At 46.5% G+C, this 26,794-nt stretch overlaps 2 protein-coding genes across 12 annotated transcripts in view; one reads left to right on the forward strand and one right to left on the reverse strand.

The window, feature by feature from the left end:
• The window catches only part of S100PBP (S100P binding protein), a 41,401-nt gene extending 36,713 nt beyond the window's left edge, over window positions 1-4,688 (reverse strand). For 4 of the 11 annotated variants that reach the window (XR_010108836.1, XR_010108835.1, XM_063593135.1 and 1 more), the window contains exon 1: window positions 4,508-4,650. The gene's annotated coding sequence lies outside the window, so the exon portion shown is untranslated. Of the gene's footprint in view, window positions 1-18; window positions 3,797-3,853; window positions 3,939-4,350 lie in introns of those variants that run through there. The other 7 variants (XM_003812533.5, XM_008964977.6, XM_063593151.1 and 4 more) reach the window with 7 other exon arrangements.
• A 34-nt stretch (window positions 4,689-4,722) lies between these two features.
• The window catches only part of YARS1 (tyrosyl-tRNA synthetase 1), a 39,790-nt gene continuing 17,718 nt past the window's right edge, over window positions 4,723-26,794 (forward strand). Inside the window, exons 1-5 of the mRNA XM_003812532.7 lie at window positions 4,723-5,009; window positions 11,141-11,287; window positions 11,432-11,607; window positions 15,592-15,721; window positions 24,035-24,115. Coding sequence (XP_003812580.4) covers window positions 4,953-5,009; window positions 11,141-11,287; window positions 11,432-11,607; window positions 15,592-15,721; window positions 24,035-24,115 — 591 coding nt within the window. The 5' untranslated portion in view covers window positions 4,723-4,952. The remainder of the gene's footprint in view (window positions 5,010-11,140; window positions 11,288-11,431; window positions 11,608-15,591; window positions 15,722-24,034; window positions 24,116-26,794) is intronic.

The following is a 26,794-nucleotide window of genomic DNA, read 5'->3' on the forward strand; positions in this document are numbered from 1 at the left end:
TCCACTTCCCACCTTTACCAGATTGTTTTGAAGCAAATCCCAGGCATTGTATCATTTCATCTGTAAATAACAACAATTCCTTATCATAAAATATACAGTTCAGATTTCCAATTATCTTATGTCATATTTTTTTTTAAGGCTAAAAAATAATCAGTATCCAAGTAAGGTCCATACAATGTGACTGGCTGATAATGTCTTATGTGTATTTTAATCTAAAAATTTCAGATCTTTTCCCCCTGCAATTACTTTATTAAAAAAACAATACGCGAGATGGCTTACGCCTGTAATCCCAGCACTTTGGGAGGCTAAGTTGGGCGGATCACTTGAGGCCAGGAGTTCGAGACCAGCCTGACCAACATGGCGGAACCCCATTTCTACTAAAACTACAAAGAAAATTTAGCTGGGCATGGTGACGCGGGCCTGTAGCCCCAGCTATTCAGAAGTCTGAGGCAGGAGACTCGCTGAAACCCAGGAGACGGAGGTTGCAGTGGGCAGAGATCGCACCACTACACTCCAGCCTGGGTGACAAGAGTAAAACTCTGTATCAAAAAAAAAAAAAAGAAAGAAAAAAGAAACAGGCCAGGCGCAGTGGCTCACGCCTGTAATCCTAGCACTTTGGGAGGCCGAGGAGGGCGGATCACGAGGTCAGGAGTTCGAGACCATCTGGACCAACCTGGTGAAACCCCAACTCTACTAAAAGTACAAAAATTAGCTGGGCTTGGTGGCGCACGCCTATAACCCCAGCTATTCGGGAGGCTGAGGCAGGGGAACTGTTTGAACCCAGGAGGCAGAGGTTGCAGTGAGCCCAGACCGCGCCACTGCACTCCAGCCTGGGTGACAGAGCAAGAGTCAGTCTCAAAAAACAACAACAAAAAAGCCACAATACCACGTATTATGTATGGATACATATATCACAAAATTATTAAAATATGCAAGAAAGGCCGGAATTCAGGATGGTCTTGATCTCCTGACCTCGTGATCCGTCCGCCTCAGCCTCCCAAAGTGCTGGGATTACAGGTGTGAACCACCGCGCCCGGCCAACATTTTATTTCTTAAGAAAACAATATCTCATCTTAGGCTACATGACGATAAATAAATAAGGAAAAAAAAATAGCAAGAAGAGACCTGAAACAAATATGGCAACCTAAGACAAAGCAGTATGCTAGGTATAATAATGTTCATTATTATGTTATTTTATACTGTTAAATTATTGTTATTTTTTTGAGACAGGGTCTCAGGTTTGTTGCCCAGGCAGAAAACAGTGGCATGATCATAGCTCACTGCAGCCTTGAACCCCGGGGCTGCTGGGACTACAGGTACACACCACCATACACGGCTAATTTTTTATTTTTATTTTTTGTAGAGACATAGTCTCATTATGTTGCCCAGGCTGGTATTGAACTCCTGGAGTCAAGCAATCCTCCTGCATTGGTTTTCCAAAGCACTGGGATTACAGGCATTGAGCCACCATACCCTGCCACTATACTTTTTTATATGCTTGAAATAATAAAAACATCTTAAAATTATGAAGTCAATGGGAAAGATACAATGATTATACTCTGTGAAGTATCAAATGTCCTCATATATCACAGTACCTACCTGATAGGGTTGTGGCAAGAATTAAATGAGATCGTGAACATAAATGTGGCACACTAGAGGCATGACGTAAGAGACAAATAACTGGTGGCCATAGTTATTATTTCACCCCACCACCATCATTGCCCCGATCCCTGGAGTCTTAAGAGAAGCATAGGGCCAGGCGCAGAGGCTGATTCCTGTAATCCCAGCACTTTGGGAGGCTGAGGTGGGCGGATCACCTGAGGTCAGGAGTTCAAGACCAGCCTGGCCAACATGGTGAAACCCTGTCTCTACTAAAAATACAAAGATTAGCCAGGTGTGTGGTGCATGCCTGTAATCCCAGCTACTTGGGAGGCTGAAGCAGGAGAATCGCTGGAACCCAGGAAGCGGAGGTTGCAGTGAACTGAGATCGCACCACTGCACTCCAGCCTGGGTGACAGAGCGAGACTCCATCTCAAAAAAAAAAAAAAAAAAAAAAAAAGCATAGGAACGGTAGGAAAAAAGAGTGCTAAACTGGTAGGGAATTTCCCCTAGACCCTGCTTGAAATTATCTAATATACTCTACTCTTATCTAGTTTAATCCAGCGCTCAACCATATTGTCACTAAAGACCAGACTAGGTAGATATCTGAAATATCAGGCAAATTATGCAAATTAATGTTCACTGAACTATCCTTTATAGAGGTACTGGACCTCAGCAATTCACTTCAAGTCTCTGAACTTCAATACAGATGAGAACATGCATCTAAAAAGGGGGTAAATACTGTTAACTTCAAACAGACTATCATGAGAAAAAAGAGGATGTTTATGAAAGTACTCTAAACCTAAAAGTTCTATACTAAAAAAACCTGGTATTTAATGAATGTGCAAGGGGGAAATCCTCATATAAAACTGAAGTTCTTCAGTGAAATTCCAAAGACAGCCTTACTTATTACTTCTCTGTCAAAAGAAAGCTTGCTTACTTCTCTGTCTACCATCTACCACCTTTCTTGGCACTTGTCGGGTAACCTCCACTTAAAATATGGGGACCCTTTTATTTTTTTATTTTATTTTTATTTTTGAGACAGGGTCTCACTCAATCACCCAGGCTGAAATGCAGTGGCGTGATCTGGGCTCACTGCAACCTCTGCCTCCCAGTTTCAAGCGATTCTCGTGCCACAGCCTCCCAGTAGCTGGGATTACAGGCGTCCACCATGCTTGGCTAATTTTTGTATTTACAGTAGAGATGGGGTTTTGCTATGTTGGCCAGTCTAGTCTTGAACTCCTGGCCTCAAGCAATCCTCCGGCCTCGGCCTCCCCAAGTGCTGGGATTACAGGCGTGAGCCACCATGTCTGGCCATATCCCTTTATTTTTAAGGGAAGAATATTTTTCCGATCTTCTAATTCTATTTCTTAGTTCCTCTACACCCCATCCTTTCTGTGACCCCATTCTGTCCTTCCACATCTCTCTCACCTGTCCACCCCCTTCTTCACACTTCAGTTTACCACCCCCTCTCTGTTCTCGAACCTCCTGGTTGCAACCTCAGAAACTGGTTCCCTTTCTATTTTTATCTCACCTCAGAAAACCTACTGCCTTCGAGCACAAAGCCTTACTTTATTGAGGCCACTAAAACTGCAACACCAGATGCAAACCCACATCCTCTTTCAAGCTCTAAAGTCAAGACCATTACCAAGCAGTGTCTGACAGGTACAGCCAAGAGCAGAGATTATTTCCAATGGACAAGACCTCCCCCTGGCCTTTGATTTCCAACCTTTCCCAAATGCAATACATGTGAAGCACACAGCACGAAACGCACTCAGCAGGCTTTATCACTCTATAAAATAGGCACAACATTTACAAAAAATCAAAAAGAACTGAAATTATCTGTAACAGTTTTGCAAATTCCTTCGAAGTAACTAAAAACACTGCAGGACGGAAAAAACAACCCAGGGCTGCAAATCTTTGCTTTAGGTAACATTTCACTAGATGAGGGTGCCAGGATTCTCCTCCCACATGGACACAGAGAACAGATGCGCTAAGCTGCAGCAACAGGTTTCTTTTCAAAAAGAAAATGTGCTTTAAAACACTTCAGGCAGGTCTGCTAGAGCTTGGAGTCCCTAATAAATACACAAAACACCGGAGATCAGGTTAGGGCAGGCCGTGGGCAATTCAACCACTTCTAGGACCTTTCCAGGGCCCACTGAGGTAATAACTGCTTTCCCTCTTGCCCTGGAAGTAACTGGTGACGCCGCCTCCAGCCCTTGAGGAGCCGGAGAAAGGGTGGCCCAGGCCCAACCTTTGGAGGATACTGCCTTGGCTCTCTCTCACAAATGCAACGGCCCGGGACGGTGTCGCCTTCCAGGAAGGGCCTTTGCGTCTCCCTCCCCCGGGGACACCGCGAATTCCCGCCTCCCGGCGGAAAGCGGGAGAAGCGAGAGTTTTCTCCCCGCCCCTCCCCCAGTAGGGGCAAACCCGCCCCTCAGCAGGCCCGGGCTGTGCGCTCCTCTCCCGGGGACCACCGTCCTCAGATCTCCCCGGGGAATGGGTCGTCCTCTTCCTGCCCCCACCCGCGAGACGCGGCAGAAAAGCCCGCGGCTATCTTCCCGCCAGCAACAGCCTCCCGCCGAGCCGGCCGGGACAGAGGCGGCCCCCACCCCCACTGGGCAGGGACTGCAGACGGCGCTCCCCGACTCTCAGACGACCAGGGAGCTTCCCTTTTCCTCAGCGGGGTGAGGGGCATCTGTCGCCCGCCGACTTGGAGGTGGGGGGGCAGGGACATTCCCTCGCCATCACCTCAGGAGCTAGAACGCGCCCTTCTCGCAGCAGGGCGTGGGCCTCCCAATCCCTCCAAGGGGCGGACGGCGTGCGCAACCCCCTGGAGAAGCAACAGGCGCCCCCATCCCCCTCCAAGCCGGGTAACGCCGACCCCCTCGTCCCTCTCGCTCTTCACCTCCGGAAGCCGGGCCAAAGCCTGGGCGAACGACTGCGGCTCACTCCGCCCCCTGCGCCATTTTATCGCCCCCTCCCCGACCTCCCCTACCCCGAGTCAGCCGGGCCAAAACCAGGGGGAGGGCAAACCAGCAGTGATTGGCAGGAAACCGTCCCGCCTCTAGGAGGGTTGTGCCCCGCTCAGGCGCCTCAGCCCCGCCCTCCGCACCGCCCACCGTGCCCACTGGCTCCACCTTTTCCCGTCTCATCGACCTGCTCGACTCTCTGCTGCTCCTCACTTTTTCCGGCCGCTGCCGGAGGGGTCCAGGCCGAGCAAGCGGAGCGCCGAGCCCAGCTGATGCAACCTGGCTGGACTCGCGTGACAGTTCCCGGCACGCGGCGGCGACGGTGACCCAGGAAGGGGCTCTGGTGCCGGGCTGAGCGGGGGAAGCAGGGGTAGCGGAGCCATGGGGGATGCTCCCAGCCCTGAAGAGAAACTGCACCTTATCACCCGGAACCTGCAGGTCAGGCCTGGGGGTTGGAAATGCGCCGTTGGGGATTAGGAGCCCGAGGTTCAGTGATTTTGAGCCCCATTACGGGGTTCTGAGTATGTGGGGCCGGGGACTCGGCGCTGGCGCAGCTCTGAGAGAGCCTGTAGATCTCACTGCTGGTCGGTCAGTCAATCAAGCAGCCCTTCCCTGGGTTCCCCAGAAATCACAGTGGGCTCACCTCTTGCGTCCAGTTGTCTTGTGTTGGAGCCAAACTTTGAATCCAGGACTCCCATTCCACCCCCCTATTAAGTGCCAGACGTGGTGCTTAGTCGCTGGGGATACGTCAAGGGCCTGCCAGAGCTTGTCTGAAGGGGATCAGACGTTTAAAATGACCCATTACGGTTCAAGTAAGTACTGGAAGATGCTATACTGGGAGCTTTAAAGGGAAAGAGAGAAGGGAAGGCTTCCCTGAGGAAGTGACCTCCAAACTGCGCCTTGAAGGAAATGGATCCCCCCCCTCACTCCACAAATGTTCCGATTGTTACCAAGAACTACAGGAGTAGAAGTGAACCAGAGGAAGAATGGAAGAATAAGGAGGGAGAGCATTTCAGATGGAGGAAACAGAAATTGTGGCAAATTTAGCTGGAGTGGAGTGAGCAAAGATATGAGGAAGCACTTAAATATTTATATTGCTTACCCCTTAACTTTTTCAGGCTTCTGACTGTTGTCACCTTATCAGGGACGCATGATTTCCGACCACTTTATTTAAATAACAAACCCTCTGGCACCAGAACTGCCCCATAGCTTGCTCTGCCTTTTTTTTGTTATTGTTTCTACATAGTATACATTTTATTTATTTGTTTAAGAGAGGTAGGCAGGGACCAAGTCACGGGAGCCTTGCAGGCCTTATTCTGTTCAATTTTAAATTGGGCTTCCTTCTAAGAGTAGTGATAAATCAGTTGGGCCACACAGCCTGTTCTGTTTTTTCTTTTTAGAGATGTACTTCACATACTATAAAATTCACCCTTTTAAAGAGCACAATTCAGTGGGTTTTAGTATGTTCACAAGGTTGTGCAACCATCACACTATCTTTTTTTTTTTTTTTTTTTTTTGAGGCGGAGTCTCGCTCTGTCGCCCAGGCTGGAGTGCAGTGGCCCAATCTCGGCTCATTGCAACCTCCGCCTCCCAGGTTCACGCCATTCTCCTGCCTCAGCCTCCCGAGCAGCTGGGACTACAGGTGACCGCCACCACGCCTGGCTAATTTTTTGTATTTTTAGTAGAGACGGGGTTTCACCGTGTTAGCCAGGGTGGTCTCGATCTCCTGACCTCGTGATCCACCCTCCTTGGCCTCCCAGAGTGCTGGGATTACAGGCGTGAGCCACGGCGCCCGGCCACAACCATCACACTATCTAATAAAACTTGCACCCGTTAGCAGACGCTACCTATCTCCTAGCCTTAGAGAAACACTAATCTACTCTCTGTCTCCAGGTATTTGCGTATTCTGGGCATTTCCTGTAACTAGAATCATACAATATGTTTGTTGTGTCTGACTTTTTGCACTTAGCATAATGTTTTCAAAGTTCATGCAAGTATTTGCACCTAGCAGAACGTCATTCCTTTTTATGGTTGAATGATACTCTGTTGTATGGATATACATTTTGTTTATCCGTTCATCAGTTGATGGACATTTGGATTATTCCATTTACAACTTAGTCTTAACCAAAGGTTTTTGCATGCTTCCCCTAGCTAGATTCTTTGTTTCCTATTCTCTCTCCATAAAATAGTGCTGGTTGGAGACTAAAAATACACAAAACTATTAGAATTGACTCAATTGGGTTTTTTGTTTTGGGGATTTTTTTTTCTGGAACGGAGTTTCTCTCGTCGGCCAGGCTGGAGTGCAATGGCACAATCTCAGCTCACTGCAACCTCTGCCTCCTGGGCTCAAGTGATTCTCCTGCCTCAGCCTCCTGAGTAGCTGGAATTACAGACGTGCACCACCACGCCGGGCTAATTTTTGTATTTTTAGTAGAGATGGGGTTTCACCATGCTGGCCAGGCTGGTCTCAAATTCCTGACCTCAAGTTATCCACCAAATTCGGCGTCCCAAAGTGCTGGGATTACAGAGTGAGCCACAGTGCCCGGCCTCACTCAGGTTTTAAAGGCTAAGTAATGTGACATCTTCTTGGATGGTGAGAACCCTCCAAGTGTCCACGTAGTCAGGGGTGCTCTTGAGCATGCGGGATCAGCTGCCAAAAGACTTGGAGCACAGGAGTTTAACAAGTCCTGGTAAAACATGATTCAAACCAGCAGTCTATCATGGTTTCTGACAGCCTCCCAAAACCGTAACTTGAGGAAACACTACAACCTCTTATCGGGGTATACTGGCCTGTTAGAATTTTTCCAATACTGTCATAGCACAAAAAGAAATCATTAAAGGTTTGTAAAAAGGAAAATGAGTTTTAAAGAAGTTTTTGAGTTTTAAAGACTGTCTCTGGCTACCTTTTAGAACATGGATTGGAGGGGCCAAGCGCAGTGGCTCATGCCGGTAATCCCAACACTTTGAGAGGCCCACACAGGCAGATCACTTGAGGTTGGGAGTTCAAGACCAGCCTGGCCAACATAGTGAAACCCCATCTCTACTAAAAATACAAAAATTTCTCTGGCATGGTGGCGGGCACCTGTAATTCCAGCTACTTGGGAGACTGAAGCAGGAGAATCGTTTGAACCCGGGAGCAGAGGTTGCAGTGACTCAAGATTGCATCACTGCACTCCAGCTTGGGTGACAGAGCAAGACTCCGTCTCAAAAAAATAAAAAAAGAACTTGGATTGGAGGGAGTAAGAGTAGATTTGGGAGACCTGTTAGGAGAATATTACGGTAATCCTGGTGTGATCTCATAGGGCCTGGATTTGGGTGGTGATGTAGAGGCAGAGAGAAATAGGAGGGTTGAAGAGCAGTTTTGGAGTCCTTGAACAACTCTAAATGATGGTACCATTTACTGTAGTAGGAGTGAAACTATCAGTGAAAAAGATGGTTGGGGAGTGAAGTAAGAAGTCAAGAGCATGAGTTTTATTTTGAACACGTTGAGTTTGAATGATTGGGTTGATAACAAGAACACGGTTCTGTATATGGGCGTAAGCAGGAGATTTGGGAGTTATTGGCTCATAGTAGTAATTGAAGCAACTGAAGGGGATCAGTTAAGGAGACTGTAGAGTAAGAAGACAAAAGACCAGAGCCCCTAAGATTGCTAATATTTAATGACTAGGAAAAATAAGAACAGTTGCAAAGAAAGCTAAGCAGGCAGAGACGAGGAACACTAAGAGAATAAAATAAAGGAGACCAAAAGAGGAGAATGCTTCTGGGAGGGAGTGAGGACTAAAAAATACTCATTGAATTTAGCAACGTGAAGGTCTTCTGTGATCTTAGCAAGATTATGTGTGATGCGATATGGAATTTAGTAGTATGATGTAGTATGGAATTAAAATTGGAATGGGAGATTAGGAAATGGAGACCAAAAGAAGAGACAACTGTTACAAGAAATTGGCTATGAAAGGAAGGAGAGTGAGTTAGAGGCATGTAAACCAAAAAGTATCCGAGGCCAGGTGTGGTGGCCCACACCTATAATCCCAGCCCTTTGGGAGGTTGAGGCAGGTGGATCATTTGGTCAGGAGTTTGAGACCAACCTGACCAACATGGTGAAACCCCATCTCTACTAAAAATACAAACAATTAGCTGAGTATGGTGTTGCACGCCTATAATCTCAGCTACTCTGGAAGCTGAGGCAGGAGAATCACTTGAACCCTGGAGGCGGAGGTTGCAGTAAGCGGAGATCACAGAACTGTGCTCCAGCCTGGGCAACAGAGTGAGACTCCATCTTGAAAAAACAAAAAGTATCTGAGACAAGTCTCAATTAATTTAGAGGTTTATTTTGCTAAGGTTAAAGACCATGGCACCTGACACAGCCTCAGGAAGTTCTGAGAACATGCGTCCAAGGTGGTTGGGTTACAGCTTCGTTTTATACATTTTAGGGAGACAGAAGTTACAGGCAAAAACGTAAATCAATACAAGTAAGGTATACATTGGTTTGCCCAGAAAGGGGGTGGGGGTTCTAGGTTCTAGGTGGATTCAAAGATTTCCTGATTGGCAATTGATTGAAAGAGTTAAACTCTGCCTGAAGAATTGGAAGTCAGCTTGAGTTAAGATAAGGAGGTTGTGGAAGCCAAGGTTGTTTTTTGTTTTTTTTTTTTTTTGGAGACAGAGTGTCCTTCTTGTTGCCCAGGCTGGAGTGCAATGGTGCAATATTGGCTCACTGCAACCTCCACCTTCCAGGTTCAAGCGATTCTCCTGCCTCAGCCTCCCGAGTAGCTGGGATTACAGGCGCCTGCCACCATGCCCTGCTAATTTTTGTATTTTTAGTAGAGACGGTTTCACCATGTTGGCCAGGCTGGTCTCGACCCCTGATCTGATGATCTGCCCGCCTTGGCCTCCCAAAGTGCTGGGATTACAGGCGTGAGGTGCTGCACCCAGCTGAAGCTAAGGTTCTTGTCATGTAGATGAAGCCTCCAGGTAGCTGGCTTCAGAGAGAATTGATGGTGAATCTCTGTTATCTGACCTTAAAAGGTGTCAGACTTTCCAGAAAAGACTTAGTGTGGGGAAGAGATTTCTCTACAGAATGCAAATTTCCCCCCACAAGAGACAGTTTTGCAGGGCCATTTCAAAATATGTCAAAGAAATATCTTTTGGGGTAAAATACTTTGATTTCCTTTAGGGCCTGCTATCTGTCATATGGTGCTATACCAGAATCAGTTTGGAATTTGGTACCTTATTGCTACAGAGAGTTTGTTTTGTCAGTCTTACTATCTGTGTTTTAATGTTCATGCTGGTCAGTTGTGTCTAAACTCCGGAGGATTACCAGGTGGGGTGGCTCACGCCTATAATCCCAGCACTTTGGGAGACTAAGGCCAGAGGATCACTTGAGGCCAAGAGTTCGAGACCAGCCCGGGCAACATAGTGAGACTTCTCTACTAAACCAAAAAAACTAGCCAGGCATACATGTGCTGGTAGCCCCAAGCTACTAGGAAGGCTGAAGTGGGAGGATTGTTGAGCCTGGAGGTCGAGGCTGCAGTGAGCTGTGTTTGCACAACCGGACTCCTGCCAGGGCAGCATAGCAAGACCTTGTCTCAAAAAAATAAATGAATAAATATACTCCAAAGGGAGAAGGGTATAATGAGGCATGTCAGACCCTTCCTTCCTGCCTTGGCCTGAACTAGTTTTTTAAGTTTCTTTGGGATCCTGTTGGCCAAAATGTGGGGTCCATTCCAACAGTTGGGGGGCTTAAAGTTTAGTTTTGGTTTACGGGTAGCTGCTGCAGGCAAAGATGCAGTTAGGGGCATGTCCCCACCCCCCAACATCGGGGGTGATACTAGCAGCAGCACCAACTTTATATTGGCTCTCCGCGTTGTAACCGAGCGAGTTATAGAGAAACGCCACAGTCTGAGACGAATTCAGGAGTCCTTTATTAGCCAGCGACCGAGAGATGGCTAGTGCTCAAAATTCTCTCCGCCCCGAAGAAGGTGCTAGATTTTCTTTTATACTTTGGTTTAGAAAGGGGAGGAGGAGCCTAGCTGAAGCAATCTTACAGAAGTAAAACAGGCAAAAAAGTTAGAAAGACAAATGGTTATGGGAAAACAAACAGTTCCGGGTGCAGGGGCTTTAAATCCATCACAAGGTGATAGACGCGGAGGCTTTGGGTACCATCAACCAGACACAAATGCGGGGGCTTAGGGTACTATGAACCGGGCAAATTCCTGGGAACTGTGGCTATAGCTTGCCACAGTATCTTATCAGTTATTTGCGTTCTTTGATGTGCTGGGAGTCAGCTTGCACAAGTTAAGTCCTTGAGGAAGGGGGGTGGGTAAGAGGCTGCAAGGGGCTACAAGTGAAGGAGCAAAAATGGAGTTTGTCTGGCTCTCTCAGCTAAGGGAGAGTCAATTCAGGTTAAAACAAGGTAGGGTATCACATCTGCACTGAGAACACATGGCTGGACCTCCTTGATGGCTCTGAGCCTGGATCTCCACTGACACATGCTGTTGTTTTCCTTGTCACATGGTAAAGGATGAGCAAGGTGAGGCACCGACATTAAACTAACTCTTCTGCTTCCACAATAGGAGGTTCTGGGGGAAGAGAAGCTGAAGGAGATACTGAAGGAGCGGGAACTTAAAATTTACTGGGGAACGGCAACCACGGGCAAACCACATGTGGCTTACTTTGTGCCCATGTCAAAGATTGCAGACTTCTTGAAGGCAGGGTGTGAGGTAAGAACTAATGCTATAAGCCCTTGGGGAATGACCCAAGGGAGACCCAAGAGAGACTTAACAAAGACAGGGTGGGGCTGGAGGAGATAGGTTGGAGGTAATTGGACAAATTCACATTTTGGTGGCCCCTTATCTCTTGTCCAGGTAACAATTCTGTTTGCGGACCTCCACGCATACCTGGATAACATGAAAGCCCCATGGGAACTTCTAGAACTCCGAGTCAGTTACTATGAGAATGTGATCAAAGCAATGCTGGAGAGCATTGGTGTGCCCTTGGAGAAGCTCAAGTTCATCAAAGGCACTGATTACCAGCTCAGCAAGTAAGTGCTTGATCATCCACCCTCCTTGTGGCTCTGGTGCTTCTAGCTAATTACAGGCCTGTGGAGTCCAGGCATTCTTTACATTTAGATTAGAAGCTGTCTGGCGTGACCTATTAAGAACCATTTAAAACTTTGTCCATTAAAACCTCATTGTCCTTGTAATTCATCCATCAGAAGTGTACTGACTAGTAAATGCCTTAATACTGTCCTATTTGCTGGAAATATAAACGTAACCAAAACAAAGTCCTTGGTCTTGCAGAACTCACAGCATATGGGAGAGTGATGGTGAACAATTCAGCCTCCCTTTCTCTTCCAGCCTCAGCAAATAATAATAAGAGAAATGTGAAAGAAAAATATTTCACTTATTTCTCACCGCCCCAACAATTGTTATTGCTTTTTATCTTTGTGAGTTTTGTTCATATTTGGAATGTTAGCATAGATATTTCATGTCCTAATGTTTAACTTACTCTTTTTTTTTTTTTTTGAGATGGAGTTTCGCTCTTGTTGCCCAGGCTGGAGTGCAATGGCGCGATCTTGACTCACTGCAACCTCTGCCTCCTGGGTTCAAGAGATTCTCCTCCCTCAGCCTCCTGAGTACCTGGGATTACAGGCATGTGCCACCACACCCGGCTAATTTTTGTATTTTTAGTAGAGACAGGGTTTCACCATGTTACCCAGGCTGACCTCTAACTCCTGAGCTCAGGTGATCCGCCCACCTCTGTCTCCCAAAGTGCTGGGATTACAGGCATAAGCCACTGCGCCCAGCCTAACTTACTCTTTCTTAACCTCAGATATGCATTTATAAGTACATAGCGCTCTATTAGTCACTTTTGCATTTAAACCCTTAGAACAACTTTTTAAAGTAAGCATTATTTTGCTAAGGAAATTAATTCAGATTTAACTTTCCTGAGTTTATACATCTAGTAAGTAGATGAGTCAGGATGTGAACCCAGATCTCTTGCTTACTAGTAACTTTCTCTTTTTACTGCATCTAATATAATTTTCTTTACCATTCCTCACTGTTGATACAATTAGGGCTTTAAATAAAGCATATAGGCTGGGCAGGGTGGCTCACATCTGTAATCTGAGCACTTTGGGAGGCCAAGCTGGAAGAATTGCTTGAGGCCAAGAGTTCAAGACTACCCTGGCCAACATGGCAAGTCCTCATCTCTAAAAAAAAAGAAAAGAAAGAAAAATGGGGCCAGGCATGGTGGCTCACACCTGTAATCCCAATGCTTTGGAAGGCTGAGGTGGGCACATCACTTGAGGCCAGGCGTTTGAGACCAGTCTAGCCAACATGGCGAAACCCCATCTCTACTAAAAATACAAAAATTTACCTGGGCATGGTGGCATACACCTGTAATCACAGCTACTCGGGAGGTTGAGGCATGAGAATCACTTGAACCCGGGAGGTGGAGGTTGCAGTGAGTGGAGATCATACCACTGCACTCCAGCCTGGGCAACAGAGTGAGACTCCATCTCAAAAAAAAAAGAAAAGAAAGAAAAAGAAATGAATAAATAAAGCATATGAACATCTTTGAATCTACAGCCTTCGTAGAGTACCTGAAATTTTATTCATTTTTACACTTAATCTACAGATCTTTATGGAACCCCTGGTATATGATAAGCACTGTTCTAGACACTGGATATGCAAAAGTAAGCCAAAACAAAAGTCCCTATCTTAATGGGGCTTACATTCCAGCAAGGAAATACAGACAGTAAATAATGAGTTATATGTGTATCAGATGGCGATAGCTGAAACAAAGCAGGCAGGCCAGGGTAGAGAAAGTTTTCAGGAAGCGGGGGGCTTCAATTTGAATGAGATGGTTAGGGAAGCCCTCTCTACTAAAATGACATTAGGCAGAAACCTGAATAAGGTGAGGGAGTGAGTCTTGCAAATATATATTGAATTCTTGCTATGTGCAAGACACTAGTCTAGGCACTGGGGTTATACCTGTGAAGAACACAGGCATGGTTTTTATTCTCCAAGAACTTAAGAGAATTTGGGATATGGGAAGGTGGGATAAATAAAGTTATCTTGCTTCAAAGTCACTTGATACTTTTCTATATACAAAAATGACTTTAGGGCCAGGCATGGTGGCTCACGCCTGTAATCTCAGCACTTTGGGAGGCTGAGGTCAGGAGTTCAAGACCAGCCTGGCCAACATGGTGAAACCCCATCTCTACTAAAAATACAAAAATTAGCCAGGTGTGGTGGTGCACGCCTGTAATCCCAGTACTCAGGAGGCTGAGGCAGGATAATCGCTTGAACCCACGGGGCAGAGGTTGTGGTGAGCCGAGATCGCACCACTGCACTCCAGCGTGGGCAACAGAGCGAGACTCTGTTTCAAAAAAAAAAAAAATGGTGGGGGAGTGGGGGTTGCTGGATGCAGTGGCTCATGCCTGTAATCCCAGCACTTTGGGAGGCCAAGGCAGGAGAATCACTTGAGCTCAGGAATTCGAGACCAGAGTGGGCGTAGCGAGACCTCATCTCTACTAAAAATCAAAAAAATTAGCTAGGCATCATGGCATGCACCTGTAATCCCAGCTACTTGAGAGGCTGAGGTGGGAGGATCACTTGAGCTGAGATCAAAGCTGCAGTGACTATGATTGTGCCATTATACTGCAACCTGGGCAACAGAGCAAGATCCTGTCTCAAAAACAAAAAAACATGGAAATAGATTGGGAAATTTTGATATCAGTTGAAAAGGCATTCCAAATGAAGAGACTGAAGGAGAGTGGCAGAGAAGCAGTGTTTCAAGAGATAATGGCAGAACATTTTCCAGAAGTGAAGAAAAATACTAATTGAAGCCCTCTTTTAAAAAGAAAAACAAGCCCGCTACTGTGGCTTGTTTTCCCAGCACTTTGGCAGGCTGGGGTGGGCAGATTGCTTGAGCCCAGCAGTTCCAGACCAGCCTGGGCAATGGGGGGAAACCACGTCTCTACAAAAAATAGAAAAATTAGCCAGGTGTGGTGGCACATGCCTATAGTTCTAGTTCCTTTGGAGGTTGAGGTGGGAGGATCACCTGAGCCCAGGGAGATTGAGGCTGCAATGAGCTGTGATCACACCACTGTGTTCCAGCCCAGGCGACAGAGTGAGACCCTGTCTCAAAAAAAAAAAAAAGGAAAAACATAAAAATAAAGTAATATTTTAGATGAGAAGATAGGTCTATCACATTTTAGAAGCTACCAGGCAGTGCTCTGTTTGAATGTCCTAATGTAACTGGACCCAGGTTTGGCTGCCCGGCCACTTGAAAGCCAGACACAAGAGACACGGGTTGGTAGGAGGAAAAGCAGGTTTAATCAGAAAGCCAACAAACCGAGAAGATGGTGAACTAGTGTTCTAAAGTACTATCTTAAATTATAAATGTTACCATAGTGTTTTTAAAGGGAGACTTGGTGTGGGAGACATGCAGGAGTGGTGAGAATGCAGGGTCTGTGTGTCTTTGTTCTGATGGCTGTCTTGCATAATTGCCTGTCAGGAGGTATGGTTGGTGTTATCTTGACTTAAGACTGATGGTGATGGACTAATCGTTCCAGACTCCCTCTGAGCAGGAGGATTCTGCAGTCTGGGCTCCATGCCTAGTTTGTTTCAAGATTAGCTTCTGTGATTTCTTTTTTTCCAACTTTTATTTTAGATTCAAGGGGTGCATGTGCAGGTTTGTTACATGAGTAAATTACATGTCACAGGAGTTTGGTGTACAGACAATTTTGTCACCCAGGTAATCAGCACAATACCCAATAGGTAGTTTTTGAATCCTCACCCTCCTCTCTGAAATTTCTTAAGCAAGAACATAATTAAATAAGCATGCATTGCCAGAAGGGAGGGAAAGAAGAAGAAAGTTGGTGATTAAAATATATTTTTAAAACCGAGATCCCTGGGTACACTAAGGTTAGGGAAGTAAATTAATGTGCTTTAGATTTCCTAGGAAACTGAGGCCTAGGCCCAGGTTTACAGCTGTCCCCTCTTCCTTTCCTCTTCAGAGAGTACACACTAGATGTGTACAGACTCTCCTCCGTGGTCACACAGCACGATTCCAAGAAGGCTGGAGCTGAGGTGGTAAAGCAGGTGGAGCACCCTTTGCTGAGTGGCCTCTTATACCCCGGACTGCAGGTACTTAAGGGGGATGGAGTGGCCCGATGACCTTTTCTGCTCTGGTTTGATGATAGGCATATCTTATTGCACTTTGCTTTACTGCACTACGCAGATATTGTGTTTTTTACAAATTGAAGGTGTGTGGCAACCCTGTGTACAGCAAGTCCACCAGCACCATTTTTCCAACAGCATGTGCTCACTTCATGTCTCTGTGCCACATTTTGGTAATTCTTACAGTATTTCAAGCTTTTTCATTATTATCATATCTGCATGGTGATATGCGATCTGTTACCTTTGATGTTAATATTGTAATTGTTTTGGGGCACCACAAACTGTGCCCGTATAAGACAACGAACTTAATAAATATTGTGTGTGTTCTGACTACTCTACCATCCAGCCATTTCCTCACTCTCCTGGCCTCCTCATTTCCTAAAACACAACAATATTGAAATTAGGCTAATTAATAACCCTACAATGGCCTCTAAGTGTTGAAAGGGAGAGTCACACATAGCTCACTTTATTTATTTATTTATTTTTGAGACGGAGTCTCGCTCTGTCGCCCAGGCTGGAGTGCAGTGGCGCAATCTCGGCTCACTGCAACCTCCGCCTCCCGGGTTCAAGCAATTCTCTGCCTCAGCCTCCCGAGTAGCTGGGATTACAGGCGCCTGCCACCATGCCTGGCTGATTTTTTTGTATTTTTAGTAGAGACGGGGTTTCACCATCTTGGCCAGGCTGGTCTTGAACTCCTGACCTCATGATCCACCCACCTTGGCCTCCCACAGTGCTGGGATTGTAGACGTGAGCCACCGCGCCTGGCCGCACATCTGTCACTTTAAATCTACACCTAGAAATGATTAAGCTTAGTGAAGAAGGAATGTCAAAAGCGGAGGCAGGCGGAAAGCTGGGCCTCTTGCACCAAATAGACAGGTTGTGAATCCATAGGGAAAGTTCTTGAAGGAAATTCAAAGTGCTACTCCAGTGAACACCTGAAAAATAGAAACAGACGTAAGTTTCACTTATGCTGATATGGAGAAGATTGTAGTGCTCTGGATAGAAGATCAAACCAGCCACAATGTTACCTTAATCTAAAGCCTACTCCAGAGAAAGGCCCTGTCTTCAGTTTTATGAAGGCTGAGAGATTGGTTCATGACGTTTAAAGGGAAAAAAGCCATCTCCATAACATAAAAGTGCAAGGTGGCTCTCCCTCTCCCTCTCTCCCTCTCTCCCTCTCTCCCTCTCTCCCTCTCTCCCTCTCTCCCTCTCTCCCTCTCCCCCTCTCCCCCTCTCCCCCTCTCCCTCTCTGTCTCCCCTTTCCACGGTCTCCCTCTGATGCTGAGCCCAGGCTGGATTGTACTGCCGCCATCTCGGCTCACTGCAACCTCCCTGCCTGATTCTCCTGCCTCAGCCTGCCGAGTGCCTGGGATTGCAGGCGCACGCCACCACGCCTGACTGGTTCTTGTATTTTTTGGTGGAGACGGGGTTTTGCTGTGTTAGCCGGGCTGGTCTCCAGCTCCTGACCGCGAGTGATCTGCCCGCCTCGGCCTCCCGAGGTGCCAGGATTGCAGACGGAGTCTCGCTCACTCAGTGCTCAATCTTGCCCAGGCTGGAGTGCAGTGGCGTGATCTCAGCTCGCTACAACCTCCACCTCCCAGCCGCCTGCCTTGGCCTCCCAAAGTGCCGAGATTGCAGCCTCTGCCCGGCCGCCACCCCGTCTGGGAAGTGAGGAGCGTCTCTGCCTGGCCGTCCATCGTCTGAGATGTGAGGAGCCCCTCTGCCCGGCCGCCCAGTCTGGGAAGTGAGGAGCGCCTCTTCCCGGCCGCCATCCCGTCTAGGAAGTGAGGAGCGTCTCTGCCCGGCCGCCCATCGTCTGAGATGTGGGGAGCGCCTCTGCCCCACCGCCCCGTCTGGGATGTGAGGAGCGCCTCTGTCTGGCCGCGACCCCGTCTGGGAACTGAGGAGTGTCTCTGCCCGACCGCCACCCCGTCTGGGAGGTGAGCGTCTTTGCTCGGCCGCCCCGTCTGAGAAGTGAGGAGCCCCTCCGCCTGGCAGCTGCCCCGTCTGGGAATTGAGGAGCGTCTCCGCCCGGCAGCCGCCCCGTCCGGCAGGTAGGGGGCAGCCCCTGCCCGGCCAGCCGCCCCGTCCGGGAGGGAGGTGGGGGGCGCCTCTGCCCGGCCACCCTGTCTGGGAAGTGAGGAGCCCCTCTGCTAGGCCGCCACCCCGTCTGGGAGGAGTACCCAATAGCTCATTGAGAACGGGCCATGATGACGATGGCGATTTTGTCGAATAGAAAAGGGGGAAATGTGGGGAAAAGAAAGAGAGATCAGATTGTTACTGTGTCTGTGTGGAAAGAGGTAGACATGGGAGACTCCATTTTGTTCTGTACTAAGAAAAATTCTTCTGCCTTGGGTTGCTGTTAATCTATAACCTTACCCCCAACCCCGTGCTCTCTGAAACATGTGCTGTGTCCACTCAGGGTTAAATGGATTAAGGGCGGTGCAAGATGTGCTTTGTTAAACAGATGCTTGAAGGCAGCATGCTCTTTAAGAGTCATCACCACTCCCTAATCTCAAGTACCCAGGGAGACAAACACTGCGGAAGGCTGCAGGGTCCTCTGCCTAGGAAAACCAGAGACCCTTGTTCACATGTTTATCTGCTGACCTTCCCTCCACTATTGTCTTATGACCCTGCCAAATCCCCCTCTCCGAGAAACACCCAAGAATGATCAATAAATACTATTAAAAAAAAAAAAGTGCAAGGTGAAGCAGCAAGCGCTGATGTAGAAGTTGCAGCAAGTTACCCAGAAGATCTAGCTAAGATCATTGATGAAGGTGGCTACACTAAACAGTGGATTTTCAAGGTAGATGAAATAGCCTTTTTTCGGAAGAAGATGCCATCTCGGACTTTCGTAGCTAGAGAGAAGTTGATTCCTGGCTTCAAATCGTCAAAGGACAGGCTGACTCTCTTGTTAGGAGCTAATGCAGCTGGTGACTTGAAGTTGAAGCCAATGCTCATTTACATTCCAAAAATCCTAGTGCCTTTAAGGATTATGCTAAATAGGCCTGGCATGGTGGCTCATGCCTGTAATCCCAGCACTTTGGGAGGCCGAGGTGAGCAAATCACTTGAGGCCAGGAGTTCGAGACCAGCCTGGCCAACATGGTGAAACCCCGTCTCTACTAAAACTACAAAAAAAAAAAAAAAAGAAGAAGAATTAGGCCAGGCGTGATGGCTCACACCTGTAACTCAGCACTTTGGGAGGCTGAGGCAGGCAGATCACGAGGTCAGGAGTTCGAGACCAGCCTGGCCATCATAGTAAAACCCCGTCTCTACTAAAAATACAAAAATTAGCCAGGCATGGTGGTGCGCAACTGTAGTCCCAGCTACTCGGGAGGCTGAGGCAGGACAGTTGCTTGAACCCAGGAGGTGGAGATTGCAGTAAGCCGAGATCGCACCATTGCACTCCAGCCCGGGCAACAATGCAAGACTCTGTCTCAAAAAAAAAAAAAAAAAATAGCCAGGCGTTGTGGCGCGCATCTGTAATCCCAGCTACTCAGGAGGCTGAGGCAGGAGAATCACTTATACCCAGGAGGCAGAGATTGCAGTGAGCCGAGATCACACCACTGCACTCCAGCCTGGGTAACAGAGTGAGACTCCATCTCAAAAAAGAATTATGCTAAGTCTACTCTGCCTGAGCTCTATAAATGGAACAACAAAGCCTGGATAGTAGCACATCTGTTAACAGTATGATTTACTGAGCATTTTAAGCCCACTTTTGAGACCTACTCCTCAAAAAGAAAGATTCTTTTCAAAACATTACTGCTCATTGACAGTGCACCTGGTCACCTAAGAGCTCTGATGGAGAGCTTCTGTAGAGCTTGAGATGTTCAGGAGTTGAATGTTATTTTCATGCCTGCTAACACAACATCCATTCTATAGCCCATGGATCAAGGAGTGATTTCAACTTTCAAGTCCTACTATTTAAGAAATATATTTCAAAAGGCTATAGCTGCCATAGATAGTGACTCCTCCGATGGATCTGGGCAAAGTAAACTGAAAACCTCTGAAAAGGATCCAGCATTCTCGGTGTTATTAAGAATATTCGTGATTCATGGGAGGAAGTAAAAATATCCATATTAACAGAAGTTTGGAAGAAGTGGATGGTAACTGTCATGGGTGACTTTGAGGGGTTCAAGACTTCAGTGAGGGAAGTCACTGTAGATGGGGTAGAAATAACAAGAGAACTACAATTAGGAGTGGAGCCTGAAGATGTGACTGAATTGCTGCAATCTCATGATAAATTTTGAACAGATGAGGAATTGCTTCTTATGGATGAGCAAAGAAAGTGGTTTCTTGAAATGGAAACTACTGGTGAGGATTCTGTGAACGTTGTTGAAATGGCAACAAAAGATTTTGAATATTACATAAACTTAGTTGATAAAGCAGCAGCAGGGTTTGAGAGGATGGACTCCAATATTGAAAGAAGTTCTGCTGTGGACAGAATGCTATCAAACAGCATCACCTGCACCAGATAAATCTTTCGTGAAAGGGAGAGTCAATTGATGTGGCAAACTTCATTGTTGTCTTATTTTAGGGAATTGCCACAGCCACTGCAGCCTTCAGCAACCACCACCCTGATCAGTCAGCAGCCATCAGACATGGAGGCAAGACCCTCCACCAGCAAGAATATTATGACTTGCTGAAGGCTCAGATGATCATTAGCATTTTTAGCCATACCTTAACCAAATTAATGTATGTACGTTGTTTTTGTAGACGTAACGCTATTACACACTTTAAATAGACTACGGTATAGTGTAACCACAACTTTTATATGCGCCGAGAAACAAATCCAAGTGAGTCACTTTATTGTGGTTGTCTGGAACTGAACCCACAGTATCGCTGAGGTATGCCTGTACTGTACACAAACCTCTCTCCTGGCACCAGTTAAATATATGCATTTGCTATTCCTTCTCCAACCTATAGGCCTTCCTGTGTGTCTCTCCTCTTCCTTCCCCGCTTCCTGGGAAGCTCTTTTACTTCTTCCATTATAATTCCTTCTCTACCTGTCTGTCCTTTAAGACATTGTTCGTCTCATACATCTTTATATTAATCATAATCCTTTTTATCATAATCTTAATAAAGGAAATAAACTTCAGAGCGATATGTGAAAATAAATTTGAGCATGATCCTATTTTCTGTTAAACAAAACAAATACATGTTTTAACAGAAACATCCTTCTGTTTCCTTTGTGTGCACATATATTTGTATGAGCAAGGAGAAGGATAGAAAAATACAAACCAGGCGGGTGCAGTGGCTCACGCCTGTAATCCCAGCACTTTGGGAGGCCGAAGTGGGCGGATCACGAGGTCAGGAGATCGAGACTATCCTGGCTAACATGGTGAAACCCCATCTCTACTAAAAATACAAAAAATTAGCCAGGTGTGGTGACGGGCGCCTGTAGTCCCAGCTACACAGGAGGCTGAGGCAGGAGAATGGCATGAACCTAGGAGGCGGAGCTCGCACCACTGCACTCCAGCCTGGGTGACAGACAGTGCAAGACTCCATCTCCAAAAAAAAAAAGAAAAGTACAAACCAAGCTGTTGATACTGTTTACCTTGTGAAGACAGGATGGAAATATGGATAGACTTCACTTTTTCTTTGTATATCTGTATAATTTTTTTTAATTAAATTTTTTGTAGAGACCAAGGTCTCACTATGTTGTCTAGGCTGGTCTTGAACTCCTGGCCTCAAGTGATCCTCCTGCCTTAGTCTCCCAAAGTGCTGAAATTGCAGGCATAAGCCAACACGTCTAGCCCTTTATAATGTTTGATATGAGAAAATAAGAATTTCCCTTGTCACCTCAAAGAGATATTTTCCAAGGTTAAACCTGGAGCTGGGCGCAGTGGCTGGCACCTGTAATCCCAACACTTTGGGAGGCCAAGACAGGCAGATCACTCGAGGTTGGGAGTTCAAGACCAGCCTGACCAACATGGTGAAACCCCATCTCTACCAAATAATACAAAAATTAGCCAGGTGTGGTGGCATGCCCCTATAGTCCCAGCTACTTGTGAGGCTGAGGTGGGAGAATCGCTTGAACGCAGGAGGTGGAGGTTGCAGTGAGCCGAGATCACGCCACTGCCCTCCAGCCTGGGTGACAGAGTGAGACCCTATCTTTAAAAAAGAAAACCCGGAGACATGCTAGTTCTGCACTGTTGGCTGGGCGCCATGGTTTATGCCTATAATCCCAAGTCCAAGGCAGGAGGATCGCTTGAGGCCAGGAGTTCAAGACCAGCCTAGGCAACGTAGCAAGACTCCATCTCTGTTTTATTCTGTGTGTGTGAGACTCCATCTCTAAAAAAAAAAAAAAGAAAGAAAAAACTAGGTCTGTACTGTCTAATGTGGTAGCCTCTAGTCCTAGTCATATGTGGCTATTTAAATTAAATAAAATGGAAATTTTTGTTCTCTAGTCACATTGGCTATATATCAAGTTCTTTGTTAGCTACTATATTGGACAGCACAGACATATAATATATTCATCACCACAGAAGATTCTGTTGGATAATGCTGTTCTAGACTGTTCCTGCTTGTTCAGCCTTCTCTTCCTCTTCCCTTCAGCCAATTATGCACTAAATCTTATCAATTCTACTTTAAAAAAATGTCTTAAATTCATTCTTGCTCTGCGTCCTCATTGTCTTTTGTCCATCGATATTTCTCACGTAGACTTTCACAATAGCCTTTGAGGCATTCACTTTGTCTCCAACCCATGAGTCTCCAGTCTCTGCCCTACCCTGTTACTGTTGCGCTCTTCCTACAGTGCTGGTCATATTTCTCCTCTCCTTAAAACCTTTCATTGGCCAAGATAACACTAGGCACCCTAGCATGACATTTTATGGTCTTTACCTACTTTTCTAACCTCATCAGTCACTACTTCCCACCTCCCTTGAAGTTCGTACTTTTGCAGACTGAATCACTCAAAATTTCCCTAAACACTTCACACCTCTGTGCCTTCTCACATTCTATTTCCTCTGCATGGTGAAAAACATCTATATGTTCTTCAAAACCAAGCTTAGCCCACAATCTGATTCTAGGAAGACTTCTCCACACCCATCTTACTAAATAGAGATAATTTCTTCTTTTATGTCAACACTGTTCCTTATATGAACATCTGGGTTAACCCTTAGCACACTGAGTTGAAATGATCTGTTTACATGTCTCTCCCCAGCTGGATAATTGGGCTTCTTGAAGGGAGAGTCAGGGTCTGATTTATCTCACCATCCACGGAGCTGGCAGCAGGCCTGGCATGTCATAAGTGACAGTCACTGTTTTATTTATTTATTTTAATTTAATTTTATTTTTTGAGACAGGGCTTCACTCTGTCTCCCAGGCTCGGGTGCAGTGGCACGATCATGGCTCACCGCAGCCACGACCTCTCTGGGCTTAGGTGATCCTCCTACCTCAGCCTCCTGAGTAGCTGGGACTATAGATGCGCGCCATCACACTTGGCTAATTTCTTTTTGTTTGTTTGTTTGTTTTTTATTTTTGGAGAGACACCCGGGCTCAAGTGATCTTTCCACCTCAGCCTCCCAAAGTGCTGGGATTACAGGCGTGAGCCATCGCACCCAGACAGTCACTGTTTTCTAGTTCAGTCTTACCTTTTTCCCGAATTCTCACAGGACTTCTTTATGCTACTTATATGTCATTTGTCACAGGCCACCTTATTCAGTAGAATACCTTTGGCATGACTATGGTTTGTTTTCTTCTTCTCTCCCTCCCTGCAGGATTCTGCATATCCTGAGGGCAGAGACTACTCTTATTTTTTTATCCCATGACATCCACATGGAGTAATGTTCACCGCAAACACTCAGCAACTGTCTTTGCAGCTTTTGAGGCCAAGAGGGAAGCTGACTGCTGTTTATTTTCTTCTTGGCTTTACCTTCTGAAAAATCTAGTAATTTCCTAAAGTTTCTGATTTCTCAGACCCATATAGAAGAAATAAAGTAGATGTTTAGGCTGGGCATGGTGGCTCTCGCCTGTAATCCCAGCACTTTGGGAGGCCAAGGTGGGTGGATCACCTGAGCTCAGGATTTTAAGGCCAGCCTGGGCAACATGGCAAAACGCCGTCTCTACTAAAAATACAAAAAATTAGCTGGGCGTGGTGGTGCATGTCTGTAATCCCAACTACTCGGGAGGCTGAGGCAGGAGACTCACTTGAACCCGAGAGGCAGAGGTGGTAGTGAGCCGAGATCACGCCACAGCACTCCAGCCTGGGCGACAGAGCGAGACTCTGTCTCAAAAAAATAAAGTAGATGTTTATGTTCATGTGTTTCTTTCCACAGGCTTTGGATGAAGAGTATTTAAAAGTAGATGCCCAATTTGGAGGCGTTGATCAGAGAAAGATTTTCACCTTTGCAGAGAAGGTGAGTGTCTGCTTTCCTGTCTTTTTTCACTTGCACCTCAGAGGTATGCAGCTGTGTTTATTGAACTATGATGTGTCAGTCCCACTAGTCACAGTGTATGGTAAATATTCTCCTTGTTTTGCAGATGAGAACACTGAGGATAGAAGATAAGAAGTTGTCCAATATCACACAGTTAGTAACTGAGCAGGAATTATTAGTACCCAGATCTTTCAAACTCCAGAGCCCATGTGCCTGGTGACAACCAGGAAGCTGCTCCCGCACCTGTTGGATTTACTCCTTTCCTAATAGCCCAGTTTCCAAGGAGAGGCATTACCAGTTGGAACTACTGTCCTTTCACAGAGCATTTGGTTCGCATTTCCCAGCATCTTTTTTTTTTTCTTGTCTTTTTTTTGAGACAAGTTCTCACTCTGTCGCCCAGGCCAGAGTGCAGTAATGTGGTCATGGCTCATCACAGCCTCGACAGCCTGGGCTCAAGCAGTTCTCCCACCTCAGCCTCCCAAGTAGCTGGGACCACAGGTGCATGCCACAACACCCGGGTAGTTTTAAAATTACTTGTAGGGATGAGGCCTCCCTGTGTTGCCCAGGCAGGTCTCAAACCCCTGGGCTCAAGCAGTCTTCCTGCCTTGGCCTCCCAAAGTGCTGGGATTATAGGCAAGATCCACTGTGCCTGGCTTAGTTATTTGATATAGTTAATGAATGCAGAAATGCTTACTCTCTCTCTATATATATATAGATATATATATCTATATATATATATTTTTTTGAGACTGAGTTTCGCTGTTGTCACCCAGGCTGGAGTGCAATGGCTCACTCTCGGCTCACTGCAACCTCCACCTCCCAGGTTCAAGCGATTCTCCTGCCTCAGCCTCCCGAGTAGCTGGGATTACAGGTGCCTGCCACCATGCCTAGGTAATTTTTATATTTTTAAGTAGAGATGGGGTTTCACCATGTTGGCCAGGCTGGTTTTGAACTCCTGACCTCAGGTGATCCACCCATCTCAGCCTTCCAAAGCACTGGGATTACAGGTGTGAGCCACTGCACCCAGCCACAGTATAAATTTTTTGAGGGCCAGGCACTGTGGCTCATGCCTGTAATCACAGCACATTGGGAGGCTGAGGCAGGAGGATCATTTGAGCCCAGGAGTTTGAGACCAGCCTGGGCCACATAGCAAGACTCTGTCTCCACAATAAAATAAAAAATTAGCCAGGCACACCTCTGTAGTCCCAGCTATTCAGGAGGCCGAGGCAGAATAATTGCTTGAGCCCAGGAGGTGTGATCATGGCTGCAGTGAGCCATGATCACACCATCACACTCCAAACTGGGTGACAAAGCAAGACCTTGTCTCTGAAAAAAAAAAACAAAAAAGAATAAAATAATAATTTGTTTTTGTTTTTGTTTTTTGTTGTTTTTTGTTTTTTAAAGACAGAGTCTCACACTGTTGCCTGGGCTGGAGTGCAGTGGTGCGATCTCGGCTCACTGCAACCTCTGTTTCCCAGGTTCAAGTGACTCTCTTTGCCTCAGCCTCCCAAGTAGCTGGGATTACAGGTGCCTGCCACCACACCCAGCTAATTTTTTTGTATTTTTAGTAGAGACGGAGTTTCACTATGTTGGCCAGGCTGATCTCGAACTCCTGACCTCATGATCCACCCACCTCAGCCTGTCAAAGTACTGGGATTACAAGCATGAGCCACTGCGCCTGGCCTATTATTTCATTGTATCTGCTTGATTAACTTTTTAGTTGGACCTCCTTTTATTATTAGAGCAGGGATTTGGCCCATACCTTGTTTTTGTATGACTCATGAGCTAAGAATGGTTTTTACATTGTTTAAGGATTGTGAAAAAAGATGAAGAATAAGCAGTAAAGAGCATATGTGGCCCATAAAGCCTAAAATCTTTTTTTTTTTTTTTTTTTGAGAGGGAGTCTCGCTTTGTCACCCATGCTGGAGTGCAGTGGCACAATCTTGGCTCACTGCAACCTCTGCCTCTTGGGTTCCAGCAATTCTCCTGCCTCAGCCTCCCAAGTAGCTGGGACTATAGGCACGTGCCACCACACCCAGCTAATTTTTGTATTTTTAGTAGAGACAGGGTTTCACCATGTTGGCCAGGAATGGTCTTGATCTCTTGACCTCATGATCTGCCCGCCTTGGCCTCCCATAGTGCTAGGATTACAGACGTGAGCCACCGCACCCAGCCCCTAAAATCTTTATTAACTGGCCCTTTCTAAAACAGTTTGCCCATCCCTGCCCTAGAGATTACAACACGTATCCTTGCAATTTATTACAGTTTAAGTTAGATATTTTTACCACTGCCCAACAATGCAAGAAACAGTTTTACTACATTTTTGCTCCAACAACAGTTGGAGTAAAACTCATTTTTTGTTTGTTTGTTTGTTTGTTTTTGTTTTTTGAGATGGAGTCTTGCTCTGTCGCCCAGGCTGGAGTGCATAGTGCCATCTCGGCTCACTGCAACCTCCACCTCCCGGGTTCACGCCATTCTCCTGCCTCAGCTTCCCAAGTAGCTGGGACTACAGGCGCCCGCCACCACACCCTGCTAATTTTTTGTATTTTTAGTAGAGACGGGGTTTCACCGTGTTAGCCAAGGTGGTCTCGGTCTCCTGACCTCGTGATCCTTCGACCTTGGCCTCCCAAAGTGCTGAGATTACAAGCGTGAGCCACCGCG

The sequence above is a fragment of the Pan paniscus genome, chromosome 1 (genome assembly GCF_029289425.2).
Source record: "Pan paniscus chromosome 1, NHGRI_mPanPan1-v2.0_pri, whole genome shotgun sequence".
In the NCBI taxonomy this organism is placed as follows: Eukaryota; Metazoa; Chordata; class Mammalia; order Primates; family Hominidae; genus Pan; species Pan paniscus.